Genomic DNA, 12,545 nt, shown 5'->3' with positions numbered 1-12,545 from the left:
TCCAGTGAATACAAGCCAGTCTTTCAACATATGACAGTCCCGCCATCCCGGGGGATTAACCTGGTGAACCTACGCTGCATTGCCTCAATAGCAAGGACGTCCTTCCTCAAACTAGGAGACCAAAACTGCACACAATACTCCAGGTGTGGTCTCACCAGGGCCCTGTACAACTGCAGAAGGACCTCTTTGCTCCTAGACTCAATAGCAAGGAGGTCCTTCCTCAAAACTAGGAGACCAAAACTCCAGGTGTGGTCTCACCAAGGCCCTGTACATCTGAAGAAGGACCTCCTTGCTCCTAAAGTCAAACTACGACGTCCTTCCTCAAACTAGGAGACCAAAAACTGCACACAGTACTCCAGGTGCGGTCTCACCTGGGCCCTGTTACGACTGCAGAAGGACCTCTTTGCTCCTATACTCAACTCCTCTCGCTATGAAGTCCAACATGCCTTGAGTTCCAGTGAACACAAGCCCAGTCTTTCCAATCTTTCCTCGTACGACAGTTCGCCATCCCGGGGATTAACCTGGTGAACCTACGCTGCACTGCCTCAATAGCAAGGACGTCCTTCCTCAAACTAGGAGACCAAAACTGCACCCCAATACTCCAGGTGCGGTCTCACTAGGGCCCTGTACAACTGCAGAAGGACCTCCCTGCTCCTAAACTCAAATCCTCTTGCTATGAAGGCCAACATACATTGGCTTTGGAAGATTGTGTGCAGTTTTGGTACTCTAAACTGTGAATGTCGCCGTGACCGTGTGACATCACTAAACGATGTGACCGTGTGACGTCACTAAACGATGTGACCGTGTGATGTCACTAAACGATGTGACCGGTGTGACCGTGTGATGTCACTAAACGGTGTGACCGTGTGACCGTGAGTGACCGTGTGATGTCACTAAACCGGTGTGACCGTGTGGACGTGTGAACCTGCGACGTCACTAAACGATGTGACCGTGTGGACGTGCGACGGTCACTAAACGGTGTGACCGTGTGACTGTGTGATGTCACTAAACGATGTGACCGTGTGACGTCACTAAAACGATGTCACTAAATGATGTGACCGTGTGACGTCACTAAACGGTGTGACCGTGTGATGTCACTAAACGGTGTGACCGTGTGACCGTGGGACGTCACCTAAACGGTGTGACCGTGTGATGTCAGTAAACGATGTGACCGTGTGACGTCACTAAACGATGTGAACGTGTGACGTCACTAAAACGATGTGACCGTGTGATGTCACTAAACGGTGTGACCGTGTGAATGTGTGACGTCACAAAACGTTGTCACCGTGTGGACGTGTGACCGTGTGAACGTGTGACGTCACTAAACGGTGTGACCGGTGTGACTGAGTGACGTCACTAAACGGTGTGACCGTGTGACCGTGTGATGTCACTAAACGGTGTGACCGTGTGACCGTGCGACGTCACTAAACGATGTGAACGTCGCCGTGAACGACGTCAATAACAGGTTGTGTTACATTCCCTGTTTATGGGGCATTCTGGGATGATGTGACATTGAGGGGGGGAGGGGTGATCCCGCGGGTCACGGGGTCATGGGTCACCCCCCCCCCCCCCCCTCACGCCGCGCCGCGCTGACGTTGACGCTGAGATCGGTTCAGCGTAACCAGGTTCACCAGGTTAATCCCCGGGATGGCAGACGGACATATGATAAAAGAATGAATCGGCTGGGCTTAAATTTGCTGGAATTTAGAAGGATGAGAGGGGATCATATAGAAACATGTAAAATTCTTAAGGGATTGGGACAGGCTAAATGCAGGTGGGAAATGACCATTTTGGGGAGCCCAGAACCAGGAGTCACAGTTTAAGAATAAAGGGAAGGCCATTTAGGACTGAGATCGAGGAAAAACGTTTTCACCCATAGAGTTGTGAATATGTGGAATTCTCTGCCATAGAAGGCATTGCTTTCACTGGATGTATTCAAGGGATATGGGGGTCTTGGGGTTAACGGAATCAAATGATATGGGATATGGGGAGAAGCTAGGAACAGGGTACTGATTCACGGATGATCAATCATGAATGGACTAGTCCTGCAACACTTTTCTATGTTTTCTATGTTTTCTAAGACAAGGTGTGAAGCTCTGTCAATCTGCAGTTCATTTTGTGATGAATGGTTTCAGACCAGTCGACAGGTTGATGTTAACCAAACAACAAGGTTTGTCTGGAGGCAAATGGGCAACTCATCCTTGTGGCCTGTCCACAAGGCAATTCAGAGAGAGCTGCCACGCACACCGACCATAATCTTTGCCTATTTATCACGAAATACATGTTTCCATTCATGCTGTGTCCATCTGGTCCACGTAGAAACTGAAAAAAACACTTCACTTAAGCAGTTGACAGGCAGATGTTTGAGCTAATCTTGGTCTTGGTCTTGGTTATTGGTCTCCAAAATATTCAAATTGAATTTAAACTGGAGGTGGCGGAGTATGGACTTAAGCAAGAAGGCCTTCTTGGAGAAGAGCTGCCTGAAATGTAGTTGCGTCAGGTTGAGTAACTATAGTAGTGTGAAGACTATTCCATGCTTTAATTGTGCGAGGGAAGCATGAATTGCTATATACATCTGTCTTGGTTCGGTAACGTACAAGCATGTCCATTCATCTGCTGTGAGTTCGCATGAGAGAAATGTGTCACTGGTTAAAATGTACCTGGGCAGTGTGCGATGGAACTGGGTAACTGGTTGTTTTTGTGAGGATGTCCTGGTAATGGGTTGTGGATCATCGAACGAAATCCATTTGTGTTGCTTATCAGTGAGATCGGTGATGGGTATGGATAAGCTGCTTCATTATCAGTGTGGTCAGTGATGGGGACTGGATAAGCAGTTCTGTTATCCGTGAGTTTGGTGATGGGGCTGGATAAGCGGTGACATTATCATTGTGGTTAGTGATGGGTCTGGATAACCAATGGTATTATCAGTGTATTCACAAAATGCTGGAGTAACTCAGCAGGTCGGGCAGCATCTCGGGAGAGAAGGAATGGGTGACGTTTCGGGTCGAGACCCTTCTTCAGTCTGAAGAAGTGTCTCGACCCGAAACGTCACCCATTCCTTCTCTCCCGAGATGCTGCCCGACCTGCTGAGTTACTCCAGCATTTTGTGAATAAATCGATTTGTACCAGCATCTGCAGTTATTTTCTAAATGGCATTATCAGTGTGGTCAGTGAGGGCCTGGATTGGCAGTTTCATTATCAGTGTGGTCAGTGATGGGTCTGGATAAGCAGTGGCATTAACAGTATAGTCAGTGCGATCAGTGATGGCTCTGGATAAGCTGTTACATTATCAGCATTATCAGTGTGATCAGTGATGGTTCTGGACAAGCTACGACATTATCGATGTAGTCATTGAGAGTCTGGATAAGCTGTGACATTATCAAGTGTAGTCAGTGAAGGGCCTGGATAAGCTGTGACGTTATCAGTGTAGTAAGTGATGGGCCTGGATAAGCTGTGACATGATCTCATTGTCTTGCTGCTGTTTTACATTTGACATGATAGAAACATAGAAACATGAAAATAGGTGCAGAAGGAGACCATTTGGCCTTTCGAGACAGAACCGCCATTCTTTGTGATCATGGCTGATCATCCACAATCAATAACTGGTGCATACCTTCTTCCCATATCACTTGATTCCACTAGCCCCTAGAGCTCTATATAACTCTCTTTTAATTCATCCACTGAATTGGCCTTCACTGCCGTCTGTGGCAGAGAATTCCACAAATTCACGATTCTCGATGTGAAAACGTTTCTTCTCAGCTCAGTTTTAAATGGCCTCCCCTTTTATTCTTAGACTGTGGCCCCGAGATCTGGACTCCCCCAACATTGGGAACATTTTTCCTGCATCTAGCTTGTCTAGTCCTTTTATAATTGATACGTTCTCTATTTATCTCTATTATACTGCATCTGCCATGCATCTGCCCATCTCACTCACTTGTCCAAGTCACCCTGCAACCTCAAAACAGCCAATCGCAGTTCATACTCCCACCAGCTTGGTGTCATCTGCATACTTGCGAGTCTTACTTCTAATTCCATCATCCAAATCATTAATATCCATATCCTAAAACTCTCGTTTATTTGTATGTTTGTTCCTGAACTACAGCCAAGACGGTACACGATAGCGCGACAATTGTAGTCCCCACCTTATCTCGCCGTCGTTCCTTTGGTGCTAATGGAGAAAATTAGAACGTGACAGTGATTGTGGATGATCAGCCACGATCACATTGAATGGCGGTGCTGAATCGAAGGTACGAATGGCCTCCTCCTGCACCTATTTTTTCTTTATTGTGTTCTATATCCTCCAACCCACCCCCACTCCACCACGGTGCGGCGCTCACCTCCTCTCCCCCTCCCCGTCCCGCAGTGTTGCGCTCAATACTCCCCCCCCCCCGCAGTGCGGGGCTCACTCCTCTCACCATTCCTTCGTATTTTCTCACGCAGGGTTGTGCTGCCTCCTCTGTGCTCCCCACCCTCGTCTCCGCTCCCGCAGTGCGGCGCTCCCTCCTCTCCGCACACCATCCACGTCTCCGCTCCGCAGGGCGGCGCTTCCTCCGCTCCTCCTCCCCAATTAGGATAGTGTTAAATTCAATGAAAGGAGAGAGGGGAGGAAGTTAGGGGGAGAGGGAGAGGAGAAATATAGACGGGAGAAAGCGGAGAGTAAGAGGTGGAGGGAGAGGGAGAAGGGAGAGAGAGAGAGAGAGAGAGAGAGAGAGAGAGAGAGAGAGAGAGAGAGGAGAGAGAGAGATAGAGAGAGAGAGAGAGAGAGAGAGAGAGAGAGAGAGAGAGAAGAGAGAGAGATCGAGAGAGAGAGAGAGAGAGAGAGAGAGAGAGGAGAGAGAGAGAGAGAGAGGAGAGAGAGAGAGAGAGAGAGAGAGAGAGAGAGAGAGAGAGAGAGAGAGAGAGAGAGAGAGAGAGAGAGAGAGAGAGAGAGAGAGAGAGAGAGAGTGATACGGATTGCCGGACAGACGAGTGGTGTGCGCACTGTGGGTTGGTACTGATGGAGTGACACTTTGTTTGGCAGTAGTGATGGAGGGACAGAGGGTTTGGGTCAAAAACACCGTCGGGCTCGGTGCTGCGGTTCCCACAGCGTCCTGGAACAAATCATATTGTTTACATCAGTCCGAAGAAAGGTCGCGACCCGAAACGTCACCCATTCTTTCTGTGCAGAGATGCTGGCTGTCACGCTGAGTTACTCCAGCATTTGGTGTCTATGTTTGATTGCATTTGGCCCTGGATCACAGTGTTCTGGGTCCCGGGATGGGGTCGTGGATAACACAGATATCGGTTGCGACGTGTGTGGATCAAAGAAAACAACCTGGACATAGCAGTGACAGCTTCCTAGATTACACCGGGTCCAGGGTCCCAAGCCGGAGAGTGGCAGCATCGTGTCAGCAAAATTGATGAACATGCAAAAACCAGAAGGCACAGCTTTCAGAAACAGACTAAAGTTCAATTCAGATGGCTGGGACACGTGTTTTTATTTTAACTAGAGGGTGTCGGGTGCCTGAAACGTTCTCTAGTGTAGGTGGTGGAGGTTGGTGGTATCATGGCTTTTATGGGGCATTTGTATCGGCAAGTGGACAAACAAAGACTTGCGGTATTTGGATCACGCGTAAGCAGATGACATAAATATATCTTGACATCTTGTTCGGCCAAGAAATTATGGGCCGAAATGCCTATTCCTGCGCTGTGCATTTCCATATTCTATGTACAAATGCACTTGTCAGTGTAAAAAAAAAAATACCAGAGTGCAGAATGCTGATTTACGGTTTTTTATTACGTGTACCGCGCGAAACAAAAAAGGTGTTTTTTAATATGTTATTGAAGCAAAACAGTTAAATAATACACAAACGCAATCATTTCAAACTCTAGTTCATGAGATGGGACAACTGAGCATTTGCATCAGTTTGGAGATGTCACCCATTCCTTCTCTCCAAAGATACTGCCTGACCCGCTGAGTTACTCCAGCATTTTGTGTCTACCTTCGATTTACACCAGCATCTGCAGTTTTTATTTCCTACACTTTAAAATACATGTGGACAGAGTGCATGAATAGGAATGATTACGATGAATGATGGGCAATCGCACGCAAATGGGACTCACGTCGAAGGAGCATGGAAGAGCTGAGCCCCAGGACCAGATTCCGTGCTTTGTGGCTCTGAATTCCGCAGGTATTCCGTAACCTGTTCTCAGCCTGTAAGTTTGAGGTTCCACGTTTGGGCAGTTTAACGGAGTACGAATAACAAACTGGAATGAGTGAAAATGGGTGATAGATTGTCGGCGTGCATCGATGGTTAAAGAGCTTGTTTTTGTTTGTGTTTGGACCATGACTTTATGAGCGAACAAGTGCACGAATTGCCCTGAGTGGGAATTTCACCGCGTTCATCAGCTCCTGTCTGAATTTACTCTGGGTCACCACGTATATACATGTGTTGGTGCAGGTACTGAGAAGCTGTAAAAACCCCGAAGCGACAATCGTGATATAGTAATAACCGGTGGGGGAGAGGTCATATCCGATCTTTGCAATACCCGCAAAGATGACAAAGACAGCTTGTGGTGCCCACAGCAATACGAAAGTGCCCGTGATACTAAAGAATAAAACAATGGATTTCCTGCGGTTCTCCATCTCCGGGTCCTTGTCATTCTCTCCGTTGCTGCGGCCCCTGAGACCCCTGCGGACTCTGCTGTCCGCTACAATCCGCCTGACCGTCAGCACATTGAGCAGAAGGATCAGAAAGAACGGGAGACAAGGAGTCAGAACGCGGTGTGTGACATCATATGCGATCCATGCAGACGACGTATAGTAGGTGGGTTTAGTGTAGCACAGCCAGGGAAGATTATCAAACTCGTAGCCAGGATCTATCGTAAAACAGCTGGGGATATTCTCCAAACAGCCCAGCACTATCACTGCCCCGATAACCACAGCCGCCGTTCTCTCGGTACAATATTTTATTTTCAGCTTCTCACAACAAATGGCCACAAACCGATCGAAGGTGAAGGCTACCGTCAGCCAGACAGAGACCGCGGTGGTTGCAAAGACCAGGAATAGGACAGTCGTGCACACGGGAGTAATGTTCAGAAAAGAATACGGGAAGTAAATTGGAATAGTCTGACGTAGAAAGGGATCAGTGATGCCGACCAGGAGATCAGACACTGCCATGGCCACCAGGTAGCGTGTGATGCATTTGGAGAGTCCGCATTTACCTCGACAGAGTATCACTATCGCCAACAGGTTCACTATGAAGGAGAGAAGAGACATTACTGTCACAAGACCTGCACAAATGTATCTGAGGAACGTTGGCTGATTAGAAGGCTTTCAAACTTGGATACGTTGACCAATTGACCTTTAGCCCGGACAAAGTTCAGAGACTGTGGCGTTTGGACCACGAAGTCAACGCAACGCATCAAACGCCAATGTATATTACGTTCCCAGCTTTTAATTCCGCCCACATTCATATCAACTGCCCTCCACATTGTAGCATCCATCTGCCCTAAAGCCAATAAACAGTAGTGACAGAAACAATTAATAGCCAGGTCAATTGCATGTGGGAGGAAAGAAGAGGGCAGCCAGGAATAACGCGGAGGCGGACGACGAGCGATGAAACATTGCACATGCGGCCCGGGAGGTAGAGATTGAACCTGAGTCTCCCGAACTGTGCGACATCGGCAGTACTGTCTGTGGCGCGGTGGCGAGGATGTACAGAGAGTGATGCAGGACAGTATTTCTTTCAGTTTCTACGTGTACCAGATGTACACACCATGATGGTAAACATGTTCTCATGCATTTCTTGATAAATAGGCACAAATATTGTCGGTGTGTGTGGCAGCTCTCTCTGAAATTACTTGTGGACAGGCCACATGTATGAGTTGGTCATTTGCCTCCAGACAAACCTTGTTCTCTGGTCCGTGGGCTTGAATTAACATCAACCTGTCGACTGGTCTGAAACCATTCATCACAAAATAAACTGCAAATTGAACAGAGCCTCACCTTGTGTTAGAAAACATAGAAAGCATTGAAAAGTGTTGCAGGACTAGCCCATTCATGATTGATCATCCAGAATCAGTACCCTGTTCGTGGCTTCACCCCATAGCCCATATCCTTTGACTCAGTTAACCCCAAGAGATGTATCTAGCTCTCACTTGAATACATCCAGTGAATCCAATGCCTTCTGTGGCAGTGAATTCCGCAGATTCACAACTCTCTGGGTGAAAACGTGTTTCCTCATCTCAGTCCTAAATGGCCTTCCCTTTATTCTTAAACTGTGACTCCTGGTTCTGGACTCCCCCAAAATAGTCATTTCCCCCCTGCATTTAGCCTGTCCAATCCCTTAAGAATTTTACATGTTTCTATATGATCACCTCTCATCCTTCTAAATTCCAGCAAATTTAAGCCCAGCCGATTCATTCTTTTATCATATGTCCGTCTGCCATCCCGGGGATTAACCTGGTGAACCTGGTTACGCTGCACTCCCGCAATAGCAAGAATGGCCTTCCTCAAATTAGGATAACAAAACTGCTCGCAATACTCCGGGTGTTACCTCCTTGCTCCTGTACTCAAATCCTGTCGCTATGAAGGCCAACATGCCATGAGCTTTCTTCGCTGCCTGCTGTACCTGTATGCTTACTTTCAGTGAGTGACATGCAACGACGTCTTGGTCTCGTTGCACCTCCCCTTCTTCCTAATCTGACACCATTCAGATAATAATCAGCCTTCGTGTTCACCGGCTGGAACTAATATTTCCCAGTGGGCGCAGGGTACAGCAGAGTTTATCAACTGCCTCTTTCCTAGATTTGAAGCAAGCATTTTTAATTTAATTTGGAGCATTATGTGTTATTCGTTCAATTGTTAATGTTCAAACATTAGCAATTTTGTGGATAACACAATGCTGGGTGGCAGTGTGAACCGTGAGGTGGATGCTATGAGGATGCAGGTTGACTTGGACAGGTTGTGCGAGTGGGCAGATGCATGGCGGATGCAGTTCAATGTGGATAAATGTGAGGTTATCTATCCACTTTGGTGGAAAGAACAGGAAATCAATTATTATCTGATTGGTGTCAAGTTAGGCAATTTGGAAGTACAAAGAGATCTGGATATCTTTGTGACGATTCCGGTTCTTTATGTCAATCTAGTTCAATAATAATTGATCCAAACACTTGTTCTTCAATTCAAACCTTTAATGCAGCGCTGCGATGACTCCTCCAAGTCTGCTCTTACAGAGCCCACGGTCTCCGGAACAGGATGGGACGACCATACTCATACATACCAAGTCAATGTTTATATAGCTTCCAAATAACAGAATGGAGGGGGCAAAATTAAGGGGCATGGCAACATGTTCATCCAATCACAACTAGAAACACCGTAAGCACTTCCCAGTCCCCAGTTATGACCAATCCCGTACATCCTATTGTTGTATCTGCTGGAACAGTCTCTGATCTTCATAGCTCTGACTTATACCCAGTTGATTAAGTCTATTGTAATCTTCCTCGAATCATTCCTTGGCAACCTGCTCTTTCACCATATCACTTGCTTTACCATCACTTTCAGTATAATCGTCCTCTAACATCGGAAGGTCTTCTCCAGTTTCTCCCATGCGCAGTAACAACATTTTATGAGTGCTTCCAATGCCTTTCGTGGCCTGCATAAGATTAATAATTATACATTTAACGATGGCAATCCCCACGAATAAACATATCAAAAGTACTCCGAGATAAATGGCAATGTTAATAAACCAATTGTACCGTCCGCCCAATGATCTTTACATCGCCCGGTGCGGCTCGACCACGGGACTTAGCTGCGCAAGGCTTGGTCGCGGGCCTTTCATCGCCCGGTTCGGCCGCGAGACGTTTCAGCGCCCGGTGCGGGGACTGTGCGGGTCGGTCGGGGACGAGCTGTCTGTCCGTGGGCGTGGGGAAGAGAGTGGAAGTTTTGTTGCCTCCATCACAGTGAGGGGGTGTTTGGAGTCACTGTGATGGACGTTTGTGTTGGGGTCGTGTGTCTTGTGTTCTTTTTTTTTTCTATGACTGCTATGTAGTTTCGTTCGGTACTTCGGTACCGAACGACAAATAAAGCTCTGTTATACCTGTTATATACCTGTTATCCCCAATCTCCCCAGTTCAAACCCTCAGTTATCCCATTCAGGAAAGTCAGTATATCGTCTTCAATTCTCACGAGGTACGAGGTTCGGTCCATAATTCCCATCATACGTTTCCCTTTTACAATGGCACACACACCTCCTTCCCTAGCCAGCAGATAATCTAGTGCATATCGGTTCTGCATTGAGAACAGCCGTAGGTGTGACAGGCCCTCCTTTATTTCATTTATAGCCTCCACTGTCTTATTCCCCAGAATGGTGAGTCCGCACACAAGATAACTTCCATTGTTGGATGCCATGGCCCCTGCGGTCCCACCTAGTGTTATGGTGCTCAATATTCTCCAACCAACGGAGTGACCTCTACTATTACCGATCGCAGCTGGTTCCATCCAGTTGGCGCAAAATTCCTTAGAAATTCGTCGTGTTGTTTTTATTTGGCCAACAGTGGAGAAGCTGAAGCTCCACCGTACTGGGCAGGGTATAGTTGTGGGGGTAAGGATTCCCATCGCCACTTTATCAGGAGTCTCTTTTCCCATTACCAGGAAATTGGTCCCTATCCCATTATTCAGGAAATAATATCCGGGTTTGGTATAAACTACTCCTGGGGTTCCTCCGTCAGAGACTGAAGTTGGACCAGTGTTACTCCAGTTATCATTACAGGGGAACCGGGAGTTGCTATCCACCGAATATACAATCGGGTACATGTATGGTTCTAAGGAGTCACCTCTTGTGCCAAAGCGTGGTAAAATGGGGAAGGTATTGTTGTTAATCGCCAGGTGTGTCTTATTTCCCCAACCACAGAGTGTCTGCCACCCTCTCTCAAGGTCCACACATTGGCTGGTGTTATGGCAAGTGGTCACCCCGGTGCCAGGGTGTTGTCTGCACCGGAATGTCTCCTTTGTCGTAACGCAGTTTACAGTGTTCTGGATGTTTACCACGGCACACCAATATCCGGTTCCATTCCAACAATTGGGGTATCCAGAGCTCTTTATACAGGTGGCTCGGTAGCTCTGACTTTGGGGAAATTTAAAGGCGATGTTCTTAACGGGAGGGGGTAAATAGTACCCTTGGTTAAAGTAGCTGGGGTCCATAACTGGGATTAGACAATAGACAATAGACAATAGGTGCAGGAGTAGGCCATTCAGCCCTTCGAGCCAGCACCGCCATTCAATGCGATCATGGCTGATCACTATCAATCAGTACCCCGTTCCTGCCTTCTCCCCATACCCCCTCACTCCGCTATCCTTAAGAGCTCTATCCAGCTCTCTCTTGAAAGCATCCAACGAACTGGCCTCCACTGCCTTCTGAGGCAGAGAATTCCACACCTTCACCACCCTCTGACTGAAAAAGTTCTTCCTCATCTCCGTTCTAAATGGCCTACCCCTTATTCTCAAACTGTGGCCCCTTGTTCTGGACTCCCCCAACATTGGGAACATGTTATCTGCCTCTAATGTGTCCAATCCCCTAATTATCTTATATGTTTCAATAAGAAAAGACCTATTACCGAAGTGGAGGGATAACAAACAACAGATTCAGGAGAGTACAGTAAATTATGAGTCTGTAAAAACATGTTCTGGTCGGCCTTTGTGTCCGAGACCTCTATTTTTATTTTTGTTCGCCCCGGGAGAGTTTTTGGCTGCAGGTGGGTGTCGCGTTGGAGGGTCTCTTGGAAACACAGTCCATTTTTTTGAGTCCCGTGATCTTCTCTGTCCTGCCTAATGTTCCGTCGGCAAGCAAAATCAAACTGATATTCCTGAAACCAACAAGGCAGACCCCACCTGTTGCGACCACCTCGCTCGACTTCCCTGGTGGTCTGTCGCAAGATTCCGTTGCAATAATTCTGCTTTGTGACGTTCCATGTTCCGGAAGCTTCCGGCGTCCCATCATTACACACCACTACGTCTCCTTTGCAGAGATGGAAGATCCGTACACTTTGCTCGGGGTCACACCATCGGATTTTCCCTGCATGTGTTACTGAGGCTAATATTGTCAGGAGGCCTAGCCTAATTGCTGCCGCCATTCTGATTCTGGATTACGTGTAATACACAACACTCGAACCAACATAATATCAATCACAATAATCACAAAAATATCCAATTACAAATAATTGCATAGATTTAAAAGAGATTTAAAGTTATAGCGATAGCTTTCAATCTCCCCCCTTTTGATTGGTTTCACCAATCATTTTACAGTGATGCAGGTGGATCCACGCATTGCGGCCCTCAACGTTGGCGGCTGTAGGGGTGGTAAGCAGGGCCTGGAACGGGCGTGGCTCCAGGTGCTTGCGATTCCAATTTTTAACCATGACATAGGACCCATGCTTAATGATGGTAGACCGGGCGAGGGCCGGCGTGTCCCCATGTGAATGAGAGGCTCGCATGGCTTTGGTTAAGGCAAGGACATAGGTGGTGATTTCGTTCGTCATCTGATGGAAATGGACCGTCTCAGGAGCGC

General features: G+C 47.4%; 1 protein-coding gene across 1 annotated transcript; it reads right to left on the bottom strand.

Annotated features, from left to right (window-relative positions):
* Window positions 1-6,331: 6,331 nt before the first annotated feature.
* Window positions 6,332-12,111, bottom strand: LOC144591849 (uncharacterized). Its single transcript, XM_078395859.1, has 3 exons — window positions 11,596-12,111; window positions 9,533-9,635; window positions 6,332-7,272 (listed from the first exon to the last, which is right to left on the bottom strand). Exons 1-3 carry the CDS (start codon window positions 12,109-12,111, stop codon window positions 6,332-6,334), a joined length of 1,560 nt encoding a protein of 519 aa, XP_078251985.1.
* Window positions 12,112-12,545: the final 434 nt, after the last annotated feature.

This window comes from Rhinoraja longicauda, unplaced genomic scaffold, assembly GCF_053455715.1.
Source record: "Rhinoraja longicauda isolate Sanriku21f unplaced genomic scaffold, sRhiLon1.1 Scf002362, whole genome shotgun sequence".
Lineage (NCBI taxonomy): Eukaryota > Metazoa > Chordata > Chondrichthyes > Rajiformes > Arhynchobatidae > Rhinoraja > Rhinoraja longicauda.
Note: the sequence above shows the minus strand (reverse complement) of the source record. Positions and strands in the feature narration are given on the sequence as shown.

Bases quoted from the DNA above. Each gene is read 5' to 3' on its own strand.
- LOC144591849 (XM_078395859.1), bottom strand. From the start codon at position 12,111: ATGGCGGCAGCAATTAGGCTAGGCCTCCTGACAATATTAGCCTCAGTA. The intron at 9,636-11,595 runs GTAATAGGTCTT...AATCTTATGCAG, and splicing joins TTTGTTATCCCTCCACTTCG to GCCACGAAAGGCATTGGAAG. The intron at 7,273-9,532 runs GTAAAGCAAGTG...ACATTTGTGCAG, and splicing joins CGATTATACTGAAAGTGATG to GTCTTGTGACAGTAATGTCT.